The sequence below is a fragment of the Myotis myotis genome, unplaced genomic scaffold (genome assembly GCF_014108235.1).
Source record: "Myotis myotis isolate mMyoMyo1 unplaced genomic scaffold, mMyoMyo1.p scaffold_m19_p_2, whole genome shotgun sequence".
Lineage (NCBI taxonomy): Eukaryota > Metazoa > Chordata > Mammalia > Chiroptera > Vespertilionidae > Myotis > Myotis myotis.
The window spans coordinates 63,404,090-63,429,923 of record NW_023416324.1 but is presented as its reverse complement, the minus strand read 5'-3'; the positions used below and the strand labels follow the sequence as shown (position 1 = coordinate 63,429,923).

At 37.7% G+C, this 25,834-nt stretch overlaps 1 protein-coding gene across 1 annotated transcript in view; it reads left to right on the top strand.

The window, feature by feature from the left end:
- COL24A1 (collagen type XXIV alpha 1 chain) overlaps window positions 1–25,834 on the top strand; it is a 304,137-nt gene that overhangs the window by 54,057 nt on the left and 224,246 nt on the right. Inside the window, exons 11-17 of the mRNA XM_036348461.1 lie at window positions 543–587; window positions 15,558–15,611; window positions 17,964–18,008; window positions 23,795–23,848; window positions 23,926–23,970; window positions 24,218–24,271; window positions 25,725–25,778. Coding sequence (XP_036204354.1) covers window positions 543–587; window positions 15,558–15,611; window positions 17,964–18,008; window positions 23,795–23,848; window positions 23,926–23,970; window positions 24,218–24,271; window positions 25,725–25,778 — 351 coding nt within the window. The remainder of the gene's footprint in view (window positions 1–542; window positions 588–15,557; window positions 15,612–17,963; window positions 18,009–23,794; window positions 23,849–23,925; window positions 23,971–24,217; window positions 24,272–25,724; window positions 25,779–25,834) is intronic.

Genomic DNA, 25,834 nt, shown 5'->3' with positions numbered 1-25,834 from the left:
GATCCAGGCACAGTATGATTTTGAGCCCAATGAGGTCATCATCCTTCTCCCTGCTTTGCCTTTCAATGAGGTCATCATCCTTCTCCCTGCTTTGCCTTGCCTAATGTTGGCTTTATCCTAAGGCTTATCTCCCATGTGATTGCTAGATTGACAGTGTATGTGCTAAATGTGCCCTTGTTTATGTCCAGCCAGTGAGACATGGGGACAGAGGGAAGGTAATTGGCCCTTGGGTATGGAAAATAAGACCACCCTGTTGTCTGGTTGTGTCAAGTTTGGTTGTGTGCCTACCTGTGGACAAATAACTATCATCAGAGAAATGTCGGGATTCCATTTAGAAGTACAAATGGGATGGATTCCTGAAGATGAAGAAAAGGGTCTGCTTCAGTTACATTAATATATTGAAGCATTTCTGAATATTTCACTAATTTAAAGAACACTTTATTTCTCTCTTTGGCATATTTCATTAATGTTTGAAAAGAAGTGTCTAGCTCAGTCATTTATTCAACAAATATTTATTTTTTATATATTTTTTTATATTCTAGGGTGTTCCTGGGATTCGTGGAAAGAAGGGTCTTAAGGGAAGACAGGTAGTTCAATTCTTGTTTCCTGAGGTTCAGTTAGAACAATATAATCTAATTATGTGTATGTTTCTCACCTATTAAAATATGAATGTGGTTATTCTCATCCACAATCCATGTAATTCAACAGAATTTAATTTTTGCCACAATCTAACAAGTCCTACCTGAGAATGTGAAGGAAAATTTAGATTAAAAGTAATTTAAAAATTAACACTTCTAACCCATTTAATGTACCTTTTCCCCCATAACAAGGGACTAAAATGTCACAGAAAATACATGAACAATATAAAACACTGATGATAATACTATTCACCCTCATGGTTTAGAGGGTTTTTTTTACAGGCCTGCTTCAGATGTTAGCTGAGAAACTACTTTGTTACAGCTTGTTATATTTTTCAGGTTAAAAAAAATCAATGAAAGTGAATTTTTATAGATAATGTAATACTTCTGAGAGATAGGTGGACATTTTGACATCATCCAATACCCTATTTAACCAATGAGAAAGCTGTGTGTGGTTCAGGGGAGCATCTTCAGGTTATCCTGGCTGAGTCAGTACAGCTAATCCACCACCTGCTTTTTACGTGTGCTGTTATTCAAAGATATTGACTAGGGTGGGACATTCTGTGCTACACTGTTCTCTAGTCTATAAGGAAGAAAATTGCTTTTCATGATACCTTTTCTAATATTTGGTATATATAAATAAAATCTTGATAATAATGCTAAAGGATTACATATCTCACCAGAATATTTATATTATTTTAAAGCATTTTATCCTTTAACCTTTGCAATAGTTCTTAAAGGTAGATCTTAAAAGACTTGCTCAGAATCACATAGTTAAAATTGGTAAAATCAAGAATTGAGCCCAGCTCCTCTGAATACAAATCCAGGACCCTTTTTCTTACTTCTTAGATATTTCTGCTGACTGTCTTCTACTCATTGCTTAGAAGAGCATTATTTATTTTTTCCTGTCTTTTAGACAAAATATGATAAAAATTATTTTAAAGTTTCACTTTAAAGACTTTAATGTATTAAGATTGAACTTACCAAACTGTCAAAGTATAAAAAATAAGCCAAACATTTTTTTCTTGCACTTACATTCAATTTTTTAAGACTAATCTTGTAGCAACAACTGAACTGTTACCATTTCCATCATCACCACTGATTATTCTCAAGCCCTGTGCTAAATATTTTGTATGACATCTAATTTAATTACACTCTACCTTACTTCAAAATGTTAAAATGTAATTTCTTTATGTTTTAGCCCTCAAACACAAACAAATACTTCTCCATTTATTATGTGTTAAATATTTAAATTAAATATACAAATGTAGGCTGTCTCAAAATTGACAGTAGGTTAAGTTTATCTTCATTATTCTTGTATTCTTCATTCTGCACTTAAATTTTTCCCATTCTTCTCTTATCAAAGTATGCTGTCAGGAGAAGAACAAATTAAGTTATTTATGCCACAATATAAATTAGTTCCAGTGTTTAAAATGTTACCTTACCTATTAGTAATTATATTTTAAACATATTTTAAGACAAAATAAATAATCTGCAATGGTAGAATTTTAGGGATTGGTGAAAAAATACTTTCTCAGAGCTCCTCTGATATGTCAGTTCAGTAGCTCCCAACTTTACTAATGTGGCTGGTCATATATAAATATTAAATTTATCTTGGCAATATATAGGCAATATCTAGTTTGCTACTCCACAATGAACTATAAAATTATTTATGGAAATTTATAGATAACGTCTGGGTTTCTTACACCAGGGGAAATTATAAAATTATCCAACACATGCTATCTATTCCAAAAGGGTAATTCAAGAAAAACTGGAAAACCAGTACTAGGTTCTTTGATTATACTCTTCTTTATATTACAAAATCTGTAAAATTTTACTAATTTAAAAATGTATGCTTTTGTCATAGATGTAGATCCTTAGAAAAATTATATTTGAACTACACATGTATCTTATTTTTTCCTAAATAGTGTTTATAATAGAAAATTTGTCTGATGCTGTAATATATCATGTATAGTATATATACTTTTTCTTTTCTTTGCCACAAAATGATTTGGCCGTGTTTATGAGGAAATTGCTGTGCTTAGAATAAGATACAGTTATAGCTTCAAGGAAATTATGCCAAGGCTGAATTTACAGACTCTTCCAGAATATTATCCTATGTGTAAGGCTCCCTTATGTTCTGTTCATTTTAAGTGAAATCATCTTCAGATAGCTTTGATATTATGTAAGGGCAAACATATTAGCATAGGGTAGTATGCATCATGAGACACCTGTATTTGTCAGTTTAGGTGATTAAAATCCCATGAGAAGAATGGTCTCATTGCTGTTTAAGTAACAGTAAAAAGAAAATATCTTTCGATATGTCCACTCTCTATGATGTGGAAAATGTTAGTTGTGTGGAATTTAAATACAGCCATTTTCTCTTGGTAATCTATTAAATCATGTATGCTATTTGTTGTTATTGGTAAAGTAGACATTTAAATAAAAAAACAGAACTAAAGGATTCCAGGCCTCCATAAAAATGCTGACAGAAATCCATGTATCTGAAAGAATATTGCAGTAACCTAGAAAGGTTGAAATCTGAAAGTACCTGTATCTAAGACACTTTAGGCTATACAAATGTCATACTGTTACCTTCAGTTTTCTGCTATTTCAGAACTATTTATAACTGTGGGCTGATGCTTCATTAGGCAGTTACTGCTCTGTGGATCCCACATTATTTAATTTACTATCATCAGTATGAATATTATGAAAAGATGTGTTTTATTTTCATTATTACTCCCCTTTAACAGAATTAGTCTTTTTGTATTTCAAATGAGCTTGTTTCCTCAAATTTTAGGTAGGTAGAAGTATCAGTCTTATGAACATAGAATATTATGATTCAGTTTTAAGTAATTATTGTTACATAATTTGTAGAATAACCGTAGCTCTTTATAGACAACTTTTTAAGTTTTATGTACCATTTTACACTTAGATTTTTAAAGTTTCTGAAATTAAAGCCAGAAACTGATAAAATAGGTTACTTCTCTTTCTGTATTGTGTGTACTATGAAACACCTGACAGTCAATATAGTGAAGATAATAGGCATAGAAAACTTCAAAGTCCACGTTCAGGTCTTTCTAAATGTAATCAAGGTGAGCTTTCTTGGAATGCTGAGTTGGTTTCTAACTTGTGTACTAAAGATCTATGTTTGATATTAATAATTTACAAAGTATTTAAATGTATACATATTGATATTATCCTATCTAATAAAGATGGAATATGCAAATTGACCACCACACCATCACAAAGATGGCAGTGCCCATAGCCACAAGATGGTGGTGCCCAGTCCCATCAGCCCCTCCGGAGTCCCCCAGTCCTTTCAGCCCTGCCAGGGGTGGCAGGCACATGGTGCAGCTGGACCTGCCCTCAGACCCCCAGCCACGGACAAGCCTCAAATGTCAGCTGCCCAGCCACCCAGGGTGGGCCCGCAGCGCAGGTAAGCCTTAGATGGTGGTTGCCCAGCTGCCTAGGGCCACCCGAGGCTCAGGTAACCAGGGGTGGCTGAGGCTTGTGCTGCCAGCAGTGGCAGCAGCAGAGGTGTTATGGGGGCGTCACCTTCCCCTGATCGCCGGGTTGCCTCCTGCCCCTGAGGGCTCCTAGACTGGGAGCAAGCTGGGCTGAGGGACCACCCCCCCAACAGTGAATGAATTTTCATGCACCAGGCCTCTAGTGTTAAATATAACATAATTATAGAGGAGTGGTGAAAATCCTGTTTATAGTTGTTCAAGAGTTAGTAATATTGCTAAGCTTCAGTTTTGAAAGATGTTGCTATAAATCATATACTCATATAGCTGGCCAAATGGTCACTTATTTTCCTGAGTAAACATTAAGCATGGAATTAAGTAGTTGTGAGCCAACTTCCTAGTGATGTCTGTATTTTTAAAAATAAAATTATAGGTTCACAAGTAAGAGATATCTTCTCTTAGACAGTAGAAATATTATATGAATGCTATTGAAAATGGATACATTATAAATAACATATTATTTTGGTTATTTAAGAGTTATTTATTATTTAGCCTCACACTGGTATTTTTAAATTTAATGTTTGTGTTAAAAGTTGTTTCACATTAAATTTTACTTCCCAGAAAACTCTTTTTTCCCCCCAAAATAAAACATTGTGCTTATTCAGTGTTTAGGAATTGAGTTGATATTTGTAACAAAATCTGTTTTTGTTTTCAACAGGAAGAGTAGGAAAACTGGCTTTGTTAGGAATTTGGTTTATTTTGGGATGAAAGAGTTTATAAAAATAATTATATTAGCAAATTCATTTGTTCCTTGGTCTTAGATTATTGGTATTTGAGAATTTTTTCTTGCTTGTATTATAAGCTATTTATGATTTCAAGATCTTAGTATAAAGTACTTACTAATCACTATAATTATGTTTAAAACCTCATGTAATCAGTTATATATTAGTCAATAATGTGTACTCATGCTTTTGGATATAAGATGTAGTTCTTATCTCTTCCTCTCCTCTCCTCCTACATGCCCTACACTGGATCAAAATCTTTATGGTCAGTTAATACTAGAGGACAGCCATAGGGTTCTAGATGCATTCAGTAGAACCAGCCTTTGAAGATGAGGAAGCCCAAGACACTGCTAATTCATTCTTTTCACTGTCTGTGAAAAGAACTCAAATCCTTTCTCCAGAGATCTATCGAAATATGGTAGTAGACAATCCGTATTGGCCAGGCCTCTTTTTTTTAATCTTCACCTGAGGACATGCCTTTTGTTTTTTTGTTTTTTGTTTTTTGTTTTTAAATTGAGTTTAGGAAGAGCCGAAGGAAGAGGGAGAGTGAAACATCCATCGGTTGCCACTTGTACTCCCCCGCCTGGGGATTGAACCTGAAACCTGGGTATGTGCCCTGACCGAGAGCCGAACCCATGACCTTTCTGTGTACAGGACAATGCGCCAACAAACAGCCACACTGGCCAGGGCTGGTCAGAACCTTTTAAAGACCATATTACTACTATTCTATTTTACATGCTTTATTGTCTTTATTTGAGAAGCTTCTTGGAACATATCTGATATGAGTCAGTTTCCTTAAAAGCATAAAACCATCCACTGACTTATAATAAAAAAGAAGAATGCTATTTTTAAAAAACAGGGAAAGAACAGAAGGAGGATTTGTATGTATTTGTTCACTTCAGGTTTTATATATATTACATAATTCCAAGTAGCTCTGTTTCCAATGCAAAGTTTTTAAACTTCATCCTGTAGTGCCACAATCAGGATATTTCTACAGTTGCTTTGAAAGAGAGCATTTTAGGGCTCCCAGATTGATTGACTCAGTACTCTCTCATACTAAATTGGCTATGCATATTTGTATGGTTCCATAGACCTAAAATACATGCCAGAACTAACTTGCCTGGATGGAAGATAAACATGAAATTGGAGATTGGGAGTTTTACTCTAAACAACTCTCAAACTGTTGTCAAAATATAGAGGTTTTAGTCATGGCTGGATTGGCTCAATGGATAGAGCGTCAGCCTGCGGACTGAAGGGTCCCGGGTTCAGTTCTGGTCAAGGGCACATGCCCAAGTTTGGGGTTCAATCCCCAGCAGGAGGCAGCTGATCAATGATTCTCATCATTGATGTTTCTGTCTCTCTCTCTCCCTTCCTCTCTAAAATCAATAAAAATATATTTAAATATATAGAGAGAGGTTTGCAGGGGCCTGGGTATAGGTGGGTAAAAGGGAGGAAAATGGGGACATCTGTAATAGTGTCAACAATAAAAAAGTTAAAATAAATATTTTGTAACAGAAAAATCAGGAGTTTTTCAGACCTGATAGGAATCGATTATTTTTAAAAATCATATTACATTTAAAGTTTGAAAAAGAGAAAAAGTGTACTCCGTTTTCTTCCTATGAAAATCAAAATATCACAGCCTTACAAGAGTGGAGGCATTGCAACGCTCAACTGCGTTCTAATTCCAGAAAGGAGTGCCTCCTCTTCTTTTCCTACACATCCTTCCGCTACAAGACTCTGTTTAAAGGAAACTGTATTTTGGCTTCTGACTCCAGTGTTAGGATTTCAGGATATAAAATCCTTCTGTTAGACATCTGCGGTTAGTTTCTATCTTTAGCTCAAGAGCATCTTAAATTTGTACTGTGCAGTAGTATTGCATATACATACATTTTATGGAAACTTTGGAAACGGTGTTTTCTTTTGCCTAGGAAAAGGTTGCATTTAATTCTGTCATAAAGCACTACTGGTGCTAGAGCATTAGGAAAACTCATTAATTTTTAAATGATTCTGCCTCTTTCAGGAAAAATGTATTTTCTAGATTCTGTTTTACTGGGTATAGTTCATAGTAACGATATTTGGCTAACTGTAGCCTAACAAGAACCCAAGACATTGAATTAAACCTACTTTCAAGTTTGGGACAGGCATTGAGAAGAGGAATACTCAATGGTGTACAGTTGGTAATTTGGGGGAAGGCTAGGCAGAGCTAGTTTTCATAGCTCTGCCAACAAGTGGAAATTCAGCCAGGCAGTGATTTTCAGGGCAGATACATTAAGAGAAAACGTGGAGAATCTTGTAGGTTATCAAAACCAGGAATGTGAGGGTGTGAGTACAAATATGGCAGTGAGATTTGGCGTGGGTTTAGGGACTGAATTCTCTGTGTGGAAAAATGGCAAGAATAAGGTGAGGGCCCTTGTGATTGAGGGATAGGACATGATACTGTATACCAAACCTGGTTCTTGCACACAGGAATAAGTGAGACTCCAATTCCTAGAACTGGAGTACAAGGTTGCAACCAAACCTTAAGAATAAGGAGGGGACTTGACTCTCAGAACTGAGGTCCAAATCATAGCTAGGTTAGCAATAAGCCTGACTTGATGCTAAGTGTCTGAGAATTGGACTAGAATTCCTTACATTCCTACATAAGTTTAAAATTAGTCCCAACTATCAGGACATGGTTGGCCCTTGAAGTGCAGATCAAATTGTCCTACTGTGAGGAAAAGAAGGGGGCAGAAACTGGATCATAGCAGAGTACTCCACACTGGAGCCTTTTCCTACAGTAATTGTGTTTCTTAAAGGGTTTTAAAACACCACAATTTCTCGGTAATATGTAGTCATATGTAGAACATGTAGAATTAACTTCTAGGGGTTTTTTGTGTGTTTTTGTTTGTTTGTTTGTTTTTAGTGTTTCTAATCCTAGATAAGTTAGTGTGATCATCTCTTTTCATGGCTTAGTCTTGGAAAAAAGTTGAATTTCTGTTTTTATTGGTAATGCCTATTTAGTGTCTATGCCTTTTATGATTATTTTTATCTATCTCTATTTTAGATCAAACATGTTGTTTCTAAATCTTCGTTCTTTAGAAAGAGCAAAATATAGTCATAGTTAACTGTGGTATTTAACAACAAAAAAAGTTTGCATTGCTTTTATGTTTTTAAATTTTACAAATCTGGGCATTAGTATTTTATGACTATCTTGGTCCTCATATTTCTCTAAATATTTTATATGCAGTATTTTTTCTGATTTCTATGTAGAAGTTGGAAAATAATCCTTTTACTAGACTCCCTAAGCAATAACTTTCCCACTGTTTCAAGATATTTACTTATACTACTGAGTATAGTATCTATGTGTGTTCTAAAATATTAACACACATATTTCCAGGCATATGAAGTCTGGAGTACTTCTTTTGTTTTTAGTGTTTGAAAACTATCATTTTTGGTAATAGTACCATTGTTAGACCCAGACAACGAGAAAAATTTGATCTGGGATCTGCACCTTTGAAGGCCCTGAACATCATGAACAAATAAATGTATTTATTGGTAAGAGTGTCCTTGTTCCTCAGGATCCGGCACTTATCATTGGCAAAGTAACCCTAGACATCCACTTGTGTTACTATGTGTTAATTATCTATTTCTGTGTAACAGAATACCTGTTAGTGGTTTAAAACAGCAATAAATATATATTATTTCTCAGAGTTTCTGTGGGTCAAGAATTTGGGAGTGGCTTATTTGGGTGGGTCTAGTTTAGGTTTTCCCATGAGGTTATAGTTGAGATTTGGGGCAGGACTATAGTCATCTGAAGGCTTGACAGGGGCTAGGGGATCCACTTTGAAGGTGGTTCACTTACTGGCTGGCCATTTTGGCACTAGTTGGTGGGAGGCCTCACTTCCTCCTCTTGGGGAACTCTCCACATGCCAACTTGAGTGTCTTCATGACCAGAGTAAGGGGTCTTTGGGCAAAGTGAACTAGCCTTAGAAGCTGCACATGATCACTTCTGTATTAAGCTGGTCACATAGAACAGCCATTTTTTAAATGGTAGGGTACTACACAAGGGCATTAACACCAGGAAGTGAGAATCATGGAGGGATTCATCTTTGAGGCTGGCCACTATTGATAATAATATTCAAGCCTCAGAGAAATTGTTCCCCACATCTCTTCCTTATAACCTCAGTTCTGAATGCCGTAGAGGTTTGTAGATGGTACCATTGCCATCAGTAGAGACAGAAACTCTCAAGATGGTGGTATGGGTTGGAGCAGGCAGTAACAGATTCATTAATTAAGTTATCTAATTCTCCTTTCATTGCAATAGTCTCTTATATAATAAAGTACTTTTTCCTGGTAATACAAAGGTTCTATTTTCTTCTCTTTGTGTTCTCATGTATGGTTTCAAAGGTAATAGAATTAGTGCAATATTTGCAACAGCTGCACTCAAGAGACTGCGAACATTGTGCATTATTTAAGAAATTATATTACTCTTAAAGTTGCATTTCATAGGTATAGACACAAAACTCATGAAACATGACAAAAATTCTTTACATTGGCAATGAGGCAGATAAGAAATATTAGAATTATTGTTTTAAATATAGATGTTTAATTAAATTAAATTTAAAAGTTTAAAAGGTGAATATAAAAATTTAGTTTAACTAATATTGATATTCATTAATTATAATTTGAAACAAAAAATAAAAAGCAGCAAAAGTATTCAGAGGTGATTCACTTAAATTTTACAAATCTAGAACTAATGTCAGTAGTCTTATATTAAGCATCACCTCATAGTAAAAGTTGCATGTAGGACTTTAGACTTTCTCTATTTAATGATTTAGTTACTGATTATATTAGTTTTCTATCTATTGCTGCATAAAAATACCACAACATCAGTGGCTTAAAACAACACGCATTTATTATCTCCCAGATTTCATGGGTCAGCAGTCCAGGTACTACTTAACTGGTCTTTCTGCTCAGGGTCATAAGCTTCCACTCAAAGTGTCAACTGGCTGCATTATCATCAGGAGACTTGACTGGGGAATAATTTACTCCCAAGCCCATTCATGTTGTGAAAAGAAATCTTTTGCTGAAGGTCATAGAAAGGTTGTAGAACTGAGGGTCCTGACTTTTTGCTGGCTCTTGGCTGTAAGACAACTTCAGTTCCTTTGGACTGTCCACAATGCCTAGAGGTCACCCATAGTTCCCTGCCATGTGGGTACTTATTTTAGCAGGCTCACAAGGGAAGTCACTAGCTCCAGGCTGCTAAGATGTAGTCTTAGATGTTATAACACAATCACATCAGTTACTTCCTATATCACCTTTGCTGTATTTTGCTATATTTGTTAGGAGAAGCAAGTCACAGTCTCACCCACACTCACTCAAGGGAAGGGTATCATACAAAAGTGTGAACACCAGGGAGTGGAAATCATTAGGGGGTCACCTTAAAGTCTGTCCACTATACTGATCAAACAGTGGAAATGAGTGAGAGAATTATTCACAACTTTAAGAGAGCAAATGAAACCCCTGAAATGTCATATCCTAACTAATAATAGAAAAACATAGTAATTAACCATACCTCCGCTACGCCTCCCATTGGCTAATCAGCAGGATATGCAAATTAATTGCCAACAAAGATGGCGGCCAGAGGCACACAGCTGAAGTGAACATGAGGCTTGCTTGCTCCAGTGATGGAGGAAGCCAAGGTTCCCTGCCTGCCGTAGCCCAGCTCTGAGCTCCAGAAGCAACAGCTCCGAAAGCAACAATGTTTCAATTATAGAAGCCAAACAAACCCCACTCCTGCATTGAGCATCTGCCCCGGGTGGTCAGTATGTGTCATAGTGACCAGTCATTCCCAGTCTTTCTGCTGTTCGGGTTAGTTTGAAGATTACCCTTTTACTATATAGGATAGAGGCCTGGTGCACGGGTGGGGGCCAGCTGGTTTGCCCTGAAGGGTGTCCTGGATCAGGGTGGGGGTCCCGCTTGGGTGCCTGGCCTGCCTAGATGAGGGGCTAAGGGACATTTTCAGGCTGGTGGGCGACTGAAGCTCACAATCTCTCCTTTTTTTCTTTTTTTTTTATTCTGGGATTTATTTACCTTCTATAGCTGTCACTGGAGCTGAGAGCCAGCTCCAGCTCTGAGGCCTGACTCCAGCTCTGAGGCTGTGGCAGGCTAAAAGCAGGTATCTGGGTTTGTTTAGCTTCTCTAATTGAAACTCTATTGCCATCACTGGCGCTCTAAGCTCTGAGGCCCTGGCTGGCTGAAAGCAGGTATCTGGGTTTGTTTAGCTTCTATAATTGCAACATTGTTGCATCCGTAGCTCAGAGCTGTGCTGCAACAGGCAGGGAACCTTGGCTTCCTCCATCACTGGAGCAAGCAAACCTTCTGCTCGCTTCAGCTGCATGGCTGCCGGCCACCATCTTTGTTGGCAGTTAATTTGCATATCCTGCTGATTAGCCAATGGGAAGCGTAGCGGAGGTATGGTTAATTACTGTGTTTGTCTATTATTAGATAGGACTAGAGGCCCGGTGCACAAAAATTTGTGCACCCAGGTGGGGGGGGGGGAGCTCCCTCAGCCCAGCCTGTGCCCTCTCACAGTCTGGGACCCCTCGGGGGATGACCACCAGCTGACTGAGGCCTGCTCACCAGGGGATTGAGCCTAAACTGGAAATCACACATTCCTCTGGCAGCCTGGTAACCCTCAGGGGATATCCACTTGCCAGTGGGGAGCAGACCTAAGCTGCTGTCGGACATCCTTAGCACTGCTGAGGAGGCAGGAGAGGCTCCCACCACCACCACTGTACTGACAGCCATCAGCCTGGCTTGTGGCTGAGCAGAGCTCCTCCACGTGGGAGCGCACTGACCACCAGGGGGCAGCTCCTGCATTGAGCGTCTGCCCCTTGGTGGTCAGTGTGTGTCATAGTGACCAGTCATTCCCAGTCTTTTATGTTAGGGTCAGTTTGCATATTACCCTTTTACTATATAGGATAGAGGCCTGGTGCATGGGTGGGGGCCAGCTGGTTTGCTCTGAAGGGTGTCCCGGATCAGGGTCGGGTCCCACTTGGGTGCCTGGCTAGCCTGGATGACGGGCTAATGGCTGTTTTCAGGCTTCCCACCCCCTTCAGGGTGGGGGTCCCCACTGGGGTGCCTGGCCAGCCTGGATGAGGGGCTGATGGCTGTTTTCAGGCTGCCCGCAGCTCCTTCAGGGTGGGGGTCCCCACTGGAGTGCCTGGCCAGCCTGGATGAGGGGCTGAGGGCTGTTTTCAGGCTGCCCAACCCCCTTCAGGGTGGGGGTCCCCACTTGGGTGCCTGGCCAGCCTGGATGAGGGGCTAATGGCTGTTTTCAGGCTGCCCTCACCCCCTTCAGGGTGGGGGTCTCCACTGGGCTGACTGGCCAGCCTGGATGAGGGCCTGAGGGCTGTTTTCAGGCTGCCTTCACCCCTTTCAGGGGGGGAGTCCCCACTGCGGTGCCTGGCCAGCCTCGATGAGGGGCTGAGGGCTGTTTTCAGGCAGGCCAAGCCTGCACCTGAAGCTCCCAGTCTCTCCTTTTTTTCTTTTTTTTCATTCTGGGATTTTTTTACCTTCTGTAATTGAAACTTTGTTGCAGCTCCATCTCCGAGGCTGGCTGGCTGAAAGCAGGTATCTGGGTTTGTTTAGCTTCTATAATTGCAACATTGCTGCATCTGGAGCTCAGAGCTGCGCTGCGGCAGGTGGGGAACCTTGGCTTCCTCCATTGCCAGGGCAACCAAGCCTCATGTTTGCTTCAGCCACGTGGCTGCCAGCCGCCATCTTGTTTGGCAGTTAATTTGCATATCACCCTGATTAGCCAATGGGAAGTGTAACAGAGGTATGGTTATTTACCATGTTTGTCTATTATTAAATAGCTTACCGGAGTCCTGGTACACGAATTCATGCACAGGTGAGGTCCCTAGGCCTGGTGGGCAATCAGGGCCAATCGGGGGTGGGGAGGGACGGGCTGGCCGGCCAGGGAGCTGCGGGAGGTTGGCTGGATGCGGGAGATTGGCTGTGAGAGCACACTGACCACCAGGGAGGGCAGCTCCTGCATTGAGCGTTTACCCCCGGGTGGTCAGTGCACGTCATAGCAAGCAGTCGACCAGTCGATCAGTCATTCAGTTGTTCAGTTGCTTAGGCTTTTTATATATAGATTGAACTACCAGAATAACAAGAAGTTGAAATTAATGTATAATTGTTTTTATGCTGGTTCTAGAAAGTTAAGATTTTATGGTAAGTGGCGAACTAGTCACAGTTCTGTCCCTTCTCCCTTCTCCCTCTCCTGGGGGTGGGGGTGGGGTGAGGGAGAAATCAGAGTTTTGTGCGAAGATGAACTGGAGACCAGCTCTTCTCTCTAGATGAGGATGGGGGCTAATCAGTCCCAGATAGCAATACATCCTAGTCTAGGCAGTCCTGAGTGAGCCCCCAAAGATGTTTTTAGCAATCTGACTACTTGTTTAGACTGATTGTTTCTTCATTTCTTAAGAAGATGTTTCCTGAGATAGAATCCACATATTATAAAATTCACCCCTTTAAAGTGTACAATTCAGGGGTTATTAGTAGATCGAGAGAGTTGTGCAGCCATCACATTAATTTTAGAACATTTCCATCACCTCAGAAAGAAGCCCTGCACTGATCTATTAGCACTCAGTCCCCAATTCTCCCCCACAGCACCAGCCCTAGACATACAGTGATCTGCTTTCTATCTCTATGGATTTGCCTATTCTGGACATTTCACATTAATGAAATTATGTAATATGTCCTCCTTGTTTATTATTTCACTGAGGTTTCTGGAAAACCTACTTGGGATCTATCTAAAAAGTCAGTCATCTCTTTCTTTTCAGATTTTATTGCAGTATTTTCCCTCTACTTTTTCCATTACCTGTGCATCATAAATACTTTCAAATACCCATATTAGCTCATACTGAATAGAATGATGTATTGCAGATTTGTGAGCTTGTTGACAACAGAATTTGATTTCCAAGGACAATGAAAACAAAATGCCTTTCTGAACTTCAACTGACTTTGAAGAGAGTATGGCTACAATATGTTTGAATACACACATGGTTTTTGCATTATCCTCTGGTTACAGAATAAGAAAAACTGCTTGTAGTTAACTATGTCTTAGAAATAGCATACAGTTTCCATTGTTAAACCATCTTTTTTATTTTTTTATTGATTTCAGAGAGGCACGGAGAGGGAGCGAGATAGAAACATCAATGATGAGAGAGAATCATTGATTGGCTGCCTCCTGCATGACCCCCACTGGGGAATAAGCCCACAACCCAGGCAAATGACCTAACCGGGAATCAAACCGTGACCTCCTGATTCATAGGTTCATGCTCAACCACTGAGCCATGCCAGCTGGGTTAATCCATCTTTTAAACTTAGCCCATTCATGTTTGTACTAGTGAGCCAGGGACTTTTGCTAGTCTGTTAAACATATAATAATTAATACGGGGTTGCCTAAATAAAGAGATTATAAGAATCTAAAATGTAGTTTATTTTTTGATAGTCTATGTTTTTTTTAAATAAAAATTATTAAAGCGTTTATAGTAAGTCTTATAAATCATTTTGTAAAGTAGCCTTTTAAATCCAGTGGTAAATCCTTAGAGAAAAACTATAGTATATAAAGTAAGAGTAACTGAGTTATGTCATAGTAGAATTTGTAATGACTTTTAGTCTTTATAGTTTCACAATGTAGATTCTCAGTGGGCATCTGGGAAGCTTAATTGTCAGTGGCACCACATTCTGTCTTTGCAGTATTTATGTGCATTATACCTTCCCCCAATGAAACTGCACTTTACTGGCTTTTTACATGTTGCATCTCATCTTGTGTTGGGGAGTTAAAGGAGTCAGTGTGGTAGAGCAGAAAGAGAGCCGGCGTCAGACTCACTCCACCCAGCTCTCAGTGGGCAGTGGTTCTCAACCTTCTGGCCCTTTAAACACAGTTCCTCATGTTGTGGTGACCCCCAACCATAAAATTATTTTCGTTGCTACTTCATAACTGTAATGTTGCTACTGTTATGAATCGTAATGTAATTATCTGATATGCAGGATGGTCTTAGGCAACCCCTGTGAAAGGGTGGTTCAACCTCCAAAGGGGTCGCGACCCACAGGTTGAGAACCGCTGGAGAGGCTGCAGGTGACTTCACCTCTTGTGCTTTAATGTCCTTAACTGGAAAGTGAAAATATTAGTACTCATTGATTCGACCTGTTGTGAAGATGAAATGAAGTAATGTATATCCAATAATGTGTATTAGGCCCTTAACACATGGCAAGTGTGCTAAGCACATGCTTAGTAATATTAGCCATTTTGTTCTCTGTGGTGTGGGTATAGGAACAGCATGAAATAGTGGACATCGTGGATTTTTCAGCTAGAAATCTTGGTTACATTTCCTCTCATTCAATGATTCTTTATATAATAATGAACAAATTTCTATTTTCTCCAACTTAGTTTTCTATATATGTTATGGGGCATGTAAAATAATTTTTGTAGAATATAGGGATATTATACTTACCCAAACCAATGAAGCGTTATGCAAAACAAATACACATTTTTGTTGCACTTCCATAAGGATGAGAAACTAAATATCTGTAAGCAAACTTCTTATCAGGAAGTTAATTTGAAATGTTTATCTATTTTGGATTTAACAACATTTCTTTCTCTTTCCCTGGGCCAGGGTTTTCCAGGTGACTTCGGAGAGAGAGGCCCCGCTGGTCCTGACGGTAGCCCTGTGAGTAAATTGTGATGGCCTAGTTTTGCAACCTATCAGCACTCAGACTGCACAGCAACTGTGCTTTCCCTCCTCATCACCACATTCATGAATACGCTCTGTCGGTCAGACAGTTTCGATACCGCTGTGCACATTCCAGTCTGTAATTTTACAACATGGGGAAATAAGCAAAAAATGTTTAATGGATAAACTGTATCTTGAGAGACGATCATTGAAATTATTTTGACCATGTTAAATGTCACCGCTCAAGTAAAATATTTGAACTATATGACCACAATATTGACTTGCATGTGTGTGGGAGAAAGGAGCCTTGTTAGTACACGAAGCTACAAGCAAGCTGCAGGTAAAACTTGTGCTTTTAGTGATTGCTCCTTTATACTCAGATGTGTCATTGATTAACCTTTTGAGTATTTTATAGAGAAGTCTTCTCTGAAACTCAGATTAGGGAATCCCATTCTAAAATGTGTTATCAAAGAATGATGATGGATTGCTACTTTTTTGACACTAGGTAGAATACCTTCACTTTTTTGCCCTCAAAAAGCATCCAATAACTATCTCCCAATTTATGCCATGCACACATTTTTTTCATAAACGTTTAAGGTGTAATTAGAATCAACCACAAAATCCTTAAAGCCTAAATTAGGTATAGTTCCTGTATTTAGACATAGATAAATTACTAGCATTTATGCTTAAAATGAAGTATTTGAAATAGTTTATTTTTATGTCTTTTTATAAAGTATAGCTATATTAGCTTATTTAGTGAATTTAGTCAAAGTTTTATTTGTTATAATTGTGTCTTAAGTAGAGTGTTTACTATCTTTCTCTTGCCCATGATTCTGGGGAGTTTCCCATTTCAAGCTAATAAAGTAAGCATTGTTTACTTTTTTCTTTAATATCATTTATGTTCAATCATGCACCACCCAATGACAGGGAAGTGTTTTGATATATGCATCGTTAGGTGATTTCGTCATTGTGTGAACATAATAGATGGCACTTACACAAACCTAAACGGTACAGCCTACCACACACCGAGGCTAAGTGGTGTACCACTGACATATGTGCGGTCCGTTGTTACTGGAACGCCATTGTGAGGCACACGACTGTACTTGCATAACTAGTGTGCAAGTACACTAGTATAAATCTTATTTAATATTTTGTCAGTAAAATGTACATAAAGTTTGTTAGGGTTGGACTCCTACAATATTTAAAACTTTTCTTTTTGAAATCTGTCCTTTGTTTAAAATATAATGCTTCTTGAGGAACATTTGAGTCTAAAGATCTTTAAAATGCAAGAATAAACTGGATATTTTCAGTTTATTAGTTTATAATTCTCTATAGTTTATACTATGCTGTTGTTTAAAAGCAATCTGAAAGTAAAACAGATGCCCCATTTTCCCCATTGAGCCCTTACAGCCCACCCTTCAACAATAAAGATAAATTTTAAAAAGAATAATTGGAAAACCAAAAAAACAAATAAAGTTCAACATCAATTTGTAGGTAAAAAAAAATTTTGAAATGCAAAAAAATGAAGGACTCTTCTTGAACCTTGTACCATATACATAATGTATCACTGACTTGGGGTGGATAAAAAAATATCATAAAGACTGAAATGTGAATTCAAAAGACCATCACAAAGACCCATCACAAACAACTGGAAGCTTACTGTTGAGAATTTAAAATCTCATTTAAATAATTTAACAATGTTGGTAATTTGTTACATTTGTATAATGCTTTATGAAAATTTTCAAAATCTTTTGTATATATGACAATTTTAATTGTGATCTTTACAACAATGAGAACAAATATTTCTGTTATATGAGAAAACTCATATCTAGAAAATTTAAATAATGTACTTCAAAAGAGTTGATAGTGTTTTTTTCTTTTTTTAATTTAATTTAATTTTTTTCTTTATTGATTAAGATACTACATATGTGTCATTATCCTCCCATTGCCCCCCACCCACCAGCATTGATAGTGTTTTAAATCATCTGAAAAGGTTCTTCTAACACTATATACTGACCAATATATGGGTTAGTTATATCTATAATGCTGATTACTAATGGGATTTATTTCCGTTATTAGATACATGGGAGACAGAGAGAAATCTATATCCTAGGCTGGGTAGTCCTACCAGTCAAAGGCATGGAGCCCAGAGCACTTTTGAAGAAAATAAACTGCCACCAGAGATTTGTACTTCTTAGAAGGATGCATAAGAGTAGGGACATTTGCGAAGTTAGCTGCAGAAGTTAAAAACTGATCTTTTTTCCAAGAAATTTTTGTCTTCATCTTTAGAAAATATATTTAGTATTTTGGAATCATATTTAACCAGTTATGCATATTTCCTTTACTTAGGGACTTGTAGGTAGCATTGGTCCTCCTGGATTTCCTGGGCTTAGAGTGAGTATCAAATATCATCCTTCTTATAAAATATTTTCTTGTGTATTTATGTTTGGTATCTACCTTGTTCACATGTAATTTTCTAATGTAAATTAAACCAATAGTATGAATAAAAATATTAATTATACTTTATGATAAGCTGAAATAAATTTCTACAGATATATGTGTACATATGTATTTATTCCTGTCATTAAATGTTACTTAATCTAGAACCTGTCTCTTTAAAAGTATAAGACAGAACAGTCATTTCTTTCCTTTGAGATAGTTTTTCTGATCATCTAGTCTGGATAGATGCATATAGTTCTGAGCAAAAAAACATGGGTAACTGCAGACTTTCTTTATGTAATAAAATTGAATAAATGCTTAGGAAAACTATCCTGAACAAAAGGTAGGAGCTGGACTTCACCAATGCCATTAAACATTTTAATATCAAATTTATTTATTATACTAAAAGTATAAGTGATATATTGTTTGTCCACTTAATCAGATTTTATACAGTGACTTCAACTCTGAGTTTCACGGGAGTGTCTGATGTAGGCAAAGCACAGTTTAGTATAAGCTGTTCTGTGGAGGCCAAAGCAATGTAGTCCAGACATGTAGCTTTCTGATAATTTTAGATTATTCATTAGAGTAAATAGACAACTACTTCTGATATATCTTCATAAATATATTTCTCCCAGCCAAGCTAATGGTTAATAACAGTGATATGAATTGCAGATACTATATATATATATATATATATATATATATATATATATATATATATACTGGTATTTAGAACTATATGCTTTAACATTCAATTGAGCTAAAAGCAAAATTGACATACTTTATGAAAATAAGGAGCCTAATGAAAATAGAATCTTAAAAGTAAACTATTTATATCCACATAAACATAGGCCATGACCATGGGCAGAGTTAAGATTTTCCTTAAAAATAAACTTAGGACTTACTCTAACATATGAAGTAGATAATTAAGACTCTGGAATTCTATGCCAGAATGTATATCTGTAATATTTTTAGCTTGAACCTGAACACTGGTCTTATGACTCCAATTTAATGGGTTATTTTCCCACCTTACTACTCCAAGGCAGGAGGTAACAAAGGAATATCAGGAGTTCAGTTATTGGAACTATGGTAACAATCAACATAACAAGTTTGAACTTGGTGTTTTGGATGGTGAGAGTATAGAACTGAGAGTCAAAGAACCTGAGAAAGTCTAAGACATTTAAACGGTTCTCTTTTGTGATACTAATATAGTACGAATAATAAAAATAGCAATAACGGCTCACTTTTATTTAGTATTTTCTATGTGTAATCCCATGAAAAATGTGTTATATCATTTAATTCTTAGAACAACCTAAGACCACTTAGCTTATAAGTGTTGAGGCCAGATTTGAAGCCATGTGCTCTACATCTAGAATCTAAAATTTACCCCTGGTGCTGCACCACCTTCTCAAAACTTGTATTACCTTAAAATGTATACTATCTGTCACACACAATTTTATTAGGCTTCATGAGAAGCTCTATATAAAGGTGAAGCTCAAAGGACCTTTTTTTTTTCTTTCTCAGAACTTAGAATCAGGTTAAACCATAGAGCAGTGATGGCGAACCTTTTGAGCTCGGCGTGTCAGCATTTTGAAAAACCCTAACTTAACTCTGGTGCCGTGTCACATATAGAAATTTTTTGATATTTGCAACCGTAGTAAAACAAAGACTTATATTTTTGATATTTATTTTATATATTTAAATGCCATTTAACAAAGAAAAATCAACCAAAAAAATGAGTTTGCGTGTCACCTCTGACACGCGTGTCATAGGTTCGCCATCACTGCCATAGGTGGTAGTCCGTGGCCTTATCAATGAGAGAGAAAAGGAGCAGGGGAAGGAGGTCATGCCTTCATTTAACCTGTTAGCATTATGTTCGTTAGCTCAAAAGCTGTCGTTACTACTCTTAAGATTAAGACCAAAATTCTTAGCGTGGCCTAACATGTCTGGACTTTGTGTCTTGTCTGCATCTTTGAGAACAGTCTGTGCACTAACAAAGCTGTTCATTCTCAATTGTCATGCAGCCTGCCCACTAGAGGGCCTTTACCTAGTTTGTCTACCTGAAACCCTCTACCTCTACTTTTCTGCTTAATGGTTAACTCATTCATTTTTTTTTCAGGTCCAGGACAGAGCACAGTGCTTGACACATAATAGTGCTCAGTAAAAATAACTGGATTTTCTGTTCTTTCTCTTTCTCCACTCACCCTTTGGTAAATTGGAGAGCTTCTACAGAAATTAAAATTGCTAATGACACTAGCAATCCTATATAATAAAGAGCTAATATGCTAATTAGACTGAACAGCAGAACTACTGTCCAAATGACCTTCCGGATGAAGCCAGGGCTGCAAGGGCCAGCCGAGGCAGGTGGGGCTGTGAGGGCCAAGCTCCTTGCACGAATTTTGTGCGTGAGGCCTCTAGTCACCTTTATAATCCCCATCTCCTCTACACTGATATAGATGGCGTTGTGCACTTTGCAAAGTACTTTCTCATATATAACTATAAACTAGATAGAGCAGTATTACTCCATCTTTTTTATGTTTATTACATTTTAAAATCAAAACAATATGAGCACCTACCACATATTAAATGCTGAACTAGATGCTAGGCCTAAAATATGAACAAATTAATATTCCTGGTTTTGGCAACAATTACAATATAATCGCATAGAAATGAAAATGAGCAATATCATACAATGTGGTTACTGCTGTTATGGACTGCAATAAAGCCACTGAGAAAGGAGCAGTCTGTGTTATCGCAGAGATTCAGAGTTGGCTTCACCAAGGAGGCAACCATTTAAGCTGTGTCTCAAAGATTGTGCACGAGTCAGGCCGAGTAACAAAGGGCTCTTGGAAAGAAGAATGCTGTTCAAATGCACAGAGAGGGGAGGAATGGAGTGTTTGGGAGATGAAAGTGGAGTAACACGATTGTAGCCTAGGAAGTGTGGAGGGATGTGAGCAGAATGGAGAGCAGTGACATTTTGAAAGGAAAAATGCAGAACTTTTGTATTTCATAGTAAATAGTTTACCTGCTTGCTCAGAGCAGCAGCCTCTGCTTTATCTCTCAGGTGTTCCCTTCCGGCAAGTATAGTTTCTGACAAGTGATGATATTGATTTTTCTAAATTATTTTTCCATGTAGCTGATTGTTATTGTCATTTGTTTTCTTAGTTAATGACAATGATGTTCTCCTGTGAGTGTTGGTGGGTATGCTAGAAAACCCCAATGTGGAACTTATAGTCTTTCCTACAGTGTGCTCACTTATCTGAACGCTAATTGGCCAGTGGCTGCTTTTTCATATAAGGAACCTATCCTTGGGTCTCTCTATTTATTTTTTTACTTAGTTTGACTGAAAAGTTCCCTATTTATTTATCACTGTGTGGGAGGCACTTCTACTTCTGTTGCTATACCCCAGGCACTCTTAGCTAAGCTCCCATGCATGGAATTATTTAGTCTTTCTACTTCATCTTCTCATGGAAGAGAAGGGTGAGAGGGAGGGAGTGCCGAAGGACCTTAGTTTATCCTTGTGGAACTGAAAACTGCTCTTAACTTATCATGGATATCATTCAGAAGACTATAGTTTTTTAGGAGTAGGGTTTTCCACAGAACTTGTGACATGCTACAGAATATTTGATGTTTCTTAGAAATTTTTATACCCATACCATTTTAATTTTCTATTTTACTAAGTCCATTGTAATGTTTATGTTTTTGATATCTTCCAAAACTTACTATTATTTTGTGATTTTTTAGGGTCATTAAAAAGTTAAATAGGATGTTATGCATACAACATTACATTTATCTGAAGATACCAGACTATGCAAAGGAATAAATTTCCTGAAATAAAAGTTAAGAATATTATATTGTCTGTAGAAAAAAAAACAATAGGATGACAAAGAATTATTTGTTTATATTTTTTTTCATACTTACACAAGTCTAAACAGAGATGTTTACTGAATTTTTAATACTATCATAAGTTTTAAATCTGTGAACTTTGAATAAACTAGCCTCTGTAGTTATAAGAATAATTTTTCCTATTGACAGAATTTGTCAATGGTGTATTAATATTGCATATCTGTTTATTAAATTGGAAAGTATTACTCTTTACCTCTCACATTTCCATACATTTCAGGATTAAGCATGTTGGAAATAATTTATCTTAGTTATATTTTATAGATTTCAGGACTCACCCAAAAGTAAAGATGTCATATTTTCATTCTGAAATTTGTATTATGTAAATGTAGACTATTAGAAATGCTCTATTATGTTGGGAAATAGAGTTCTAGAAATCACTGTTTTTAATTTTATTTTTAAAGTTGATTACTTCCTCCAGTTTTCAGTTTATGCTTTACTTCAAAACTATTATGTTGGATCTTGGAGATAAAAAAAAAAAAAGTGAGTAAAACACACTTCTGCTCTCCCAGAGCGCACAGATTAGGAAGACAAAAAGAAAAAAGAAAAAAGTGCAGTGCAATATACTCAGTAGTGTAGAAAAAGGGCATTCCAGTAGAAGTAACCATATCTTCAAAGGCTTGGAACATGTGATAAGGGAGAGCATTTCAGAGAATGGAAAAGAGTCCATTGTGGCTAGAATGTGGGATTTGGAGGAGAGAGAAGTAAAGGGGAAGCAGGGACAAATGGAAGGAGATGACACCAAAAGGGTTGGTAGGAGCCTCATGAAACACAGGTTCACAGGCCATAGCCACAGGCACTCATGGGAGAAGCAGAGCTAAGAACCATAATAAGAAACAAAAAGAGAAAAACACCAAGAGAGGCGAACAGAAAGAATGAAGAAAAAGCAAATACAATGGAGCAATAAGCAAAAGGAGTCAGGGGAAAAAATATAAAAGATATAAAAAGGCAGAGAGAAAAGAACAGGAGGAAACCCAACAGGGACAAATGAGAGGCCGGGGTCGGGGAGTGGAAAGGGAGACGGTGAGAAAGAGTAGTAAGGGTCCAGGATGCTATCCTAAGATATTTGGATTATAACTTAAAGGGCAACATTTTCAGTATTGTCACAAATACACCTTTAAAAGTTTGTTAACATTTTGAAATCATAAAAGAGACGTTAAACCAACTTCATCTTTCAGGATGGCTGATGATATGGTAGCAGGCACAGAGTGGTGGCAAAAGTGAAGGTGCAGTGACACAAAAATTATATCTGTTCCCCAAACCATCAACAGATGTCCACCTTTTTTTCAACTCTTGTTTTCAAATACCCTTATTGTTACTATTGTCCTTTGTCTTCTAAGATACCATGTTGAAGAAGTTTTTCTAACTCTCTTGCTTGCAAGAGATGATAGTGGTACTTATGTTTTTAAGGACTTGCATTGGAACATTAAACTAAGAACCTTGACACTGATGACTATATCTTATTCACATTATGCTCACAAATGTTAAATGATAAATGAATGAGATAAGCCCAGAAGATTAAAGATATTATTTAGTTGGAAAAAATATTTCCAGATGAATGTCATGGACATTAAGTATTATAGGAACTCAAGGAAGAGAAGAATCCTTGTGAGTTAGACCACCCTGAGAATGCTTCAGGAAATAGGATGGACTTTACTAAAGTTTGGAAGATGGATATAATTTTTAAATATGGAGAGAGCCAGAGGTTGTTGAAGAAGAGTGCACATGTGCTTAGTGAGATAAACTGTTCTCGGTTAATCAATTAATTGATTTTACCATATTCTCTTTCTAATCTTTGTGGATATTTAATGATACCTTTCTTTGTGATTGCTTTTCAGGGCAGTGTTGGCCTAGTGGGGCCAATTGGACCTTCTGGAATTCCTGGCCCAAAGGTATGGTTCTATTTGCCTAATGGATATTTACCTTTAATGTCTCTATGATGTCACAAAATGTCACTTTCATTTTCTAGGGTCTTTCAGGAAATAAGGGCGTTCCTGGAATCAAAGGTGATAAGGTGACTTAAATATTTACATTATCATAGAGATAATTTCTTATCACATATCTCTTCTTTTTCTTTTGAGCCAACACAACTTATAAAATATTTTATTTTAATATATGGGCTCTACTCTGTACTATCAATTATATAAATTTTCTCAGAAGTAGGAAAATTGAGAAATTGTTTCTTTGTAATTAATATTTGCTTCCTTATAATATGGCCATGTTTGCAAAGCTTAATTGCTTCTGTGAAATGTGCTCTCCAGGGGGAACAAGGTGTGGCAGGGGAGCCCGGAGAGCCAGGGTATCCTGGAGACAAGGTAACTTGGTTTTTACCATTAGTTTTAAGCCTGTGAAAAAGTACAAGCTCTTTGAAAAGAGTGTTCATTATCTGAACCATGTATTTTTTGTTAGGATATGGTATCAATCTGTTTTCACATACCTTGTTTTCAACCGTTTGCTCATTTTTAGAATACTTGCATGAATTCTTTTTAGTAGTTTATAAATACAGTCATGTGCTGCTTAACGACAGGGATACGTTCTGAAACATGCCCGTTAAGTGATTTCAAACCCAGGTTGGATAGCCTAGCGCTCCTAGGCTCCAAACCTGTACAGCAAGTTACTCTCTGAAAACTCCAGGCCAGTGTAACACCGTGATCAGAATGTATGTATGCAAACATGCCTAACATAGAAAAGGTACACTAAAAACATAGTATATAAAATGGAGCACACCTGTGTGGGGCACTTACCATGGATGCAGCTTGCAGGACTGGAAGTTGCTCTGGTGAGGCAGTGAGTGAGTGCTGAGTGACTGTGAAAGTTTAGGACATTTCTGTAAACTACTGGGCACTTTATAAACACTGTGTACTTAGACTACGCTAAATTTATTAAACAACATGAGATTAAATCAAGCAGAAGAGGAAATAATGCAGTCAAGAGATTCAGTGAACAAGATATATGCAGCTGCTGGTGTAACATGTATACGGTTTTACAGCAAACCTATTTTTTATAAGTAGAAAGAGTTTACTCTAAAATAATGGTAAAATGTTTAGTATAGTAAATACATAAACAAGTAACAGTCATCTGTTATCATTATGAGGTATAACATATTGTACATAATTGTATGTGTTATACTTTTATACGACTGGTGCACAGTAGGTGTGTTCACACCAGCGTCACCACAAATGCAAGTAATGCATTGTGCTATAATGTTATGGCGGCTATGACATCATTAGGAGATAGGAATTTTTCAGCTTCATTGTAATCTTACTAGAGGCCCAGTACATGAATTTCATGCATTCAGTGTGTGTGTGGGGGTCCCCTCAGCCCGGCCTGTGCCCTCTCGCAGCCCGGGAGCCCTCAGGGAATGTCCGACTGCTGGCTTAGGGGAGCGAGCCTAAGCTAGCAGTCAGACATCTTTAGTGCTGCCGTGGAGGCAGGAGAGGCTCCCACCACCAGCGCTGCTCTTGCCAGCCATGAACCTGGCTTCTGAAGGCTGAGCGGCGCTCCCCCTGTGGGAGTGCATTGACCACTAGGGAGCAGCTCCTGTGTTAAGCATCTGTCCCCTGGTGGTCAGTGTGTGTCATAGTGACTAGTCATCCTGCCATTTGGTCAATTTGCATATTAGCCTTTTATTATATAGGATGGGACCACTGTGAATATATGTGATCTGTTGTTGACTGAAACGTCATTTTGCAGCACACGACAGGAGAGGCACATATGCCTGTTGGGCATAATAGCTTTTCTCTTCCCCCTACTATTCTCTCCTTTCAGGGCACCACTGGTTTTCCAGGACCACCAGGCATGAGAGGGAAGCCGGGACCTTCAGTAGGTTTGAACTTTGCTTTGCTTTTCTGATTAAGGGAAGGCACACCGTGGCATGA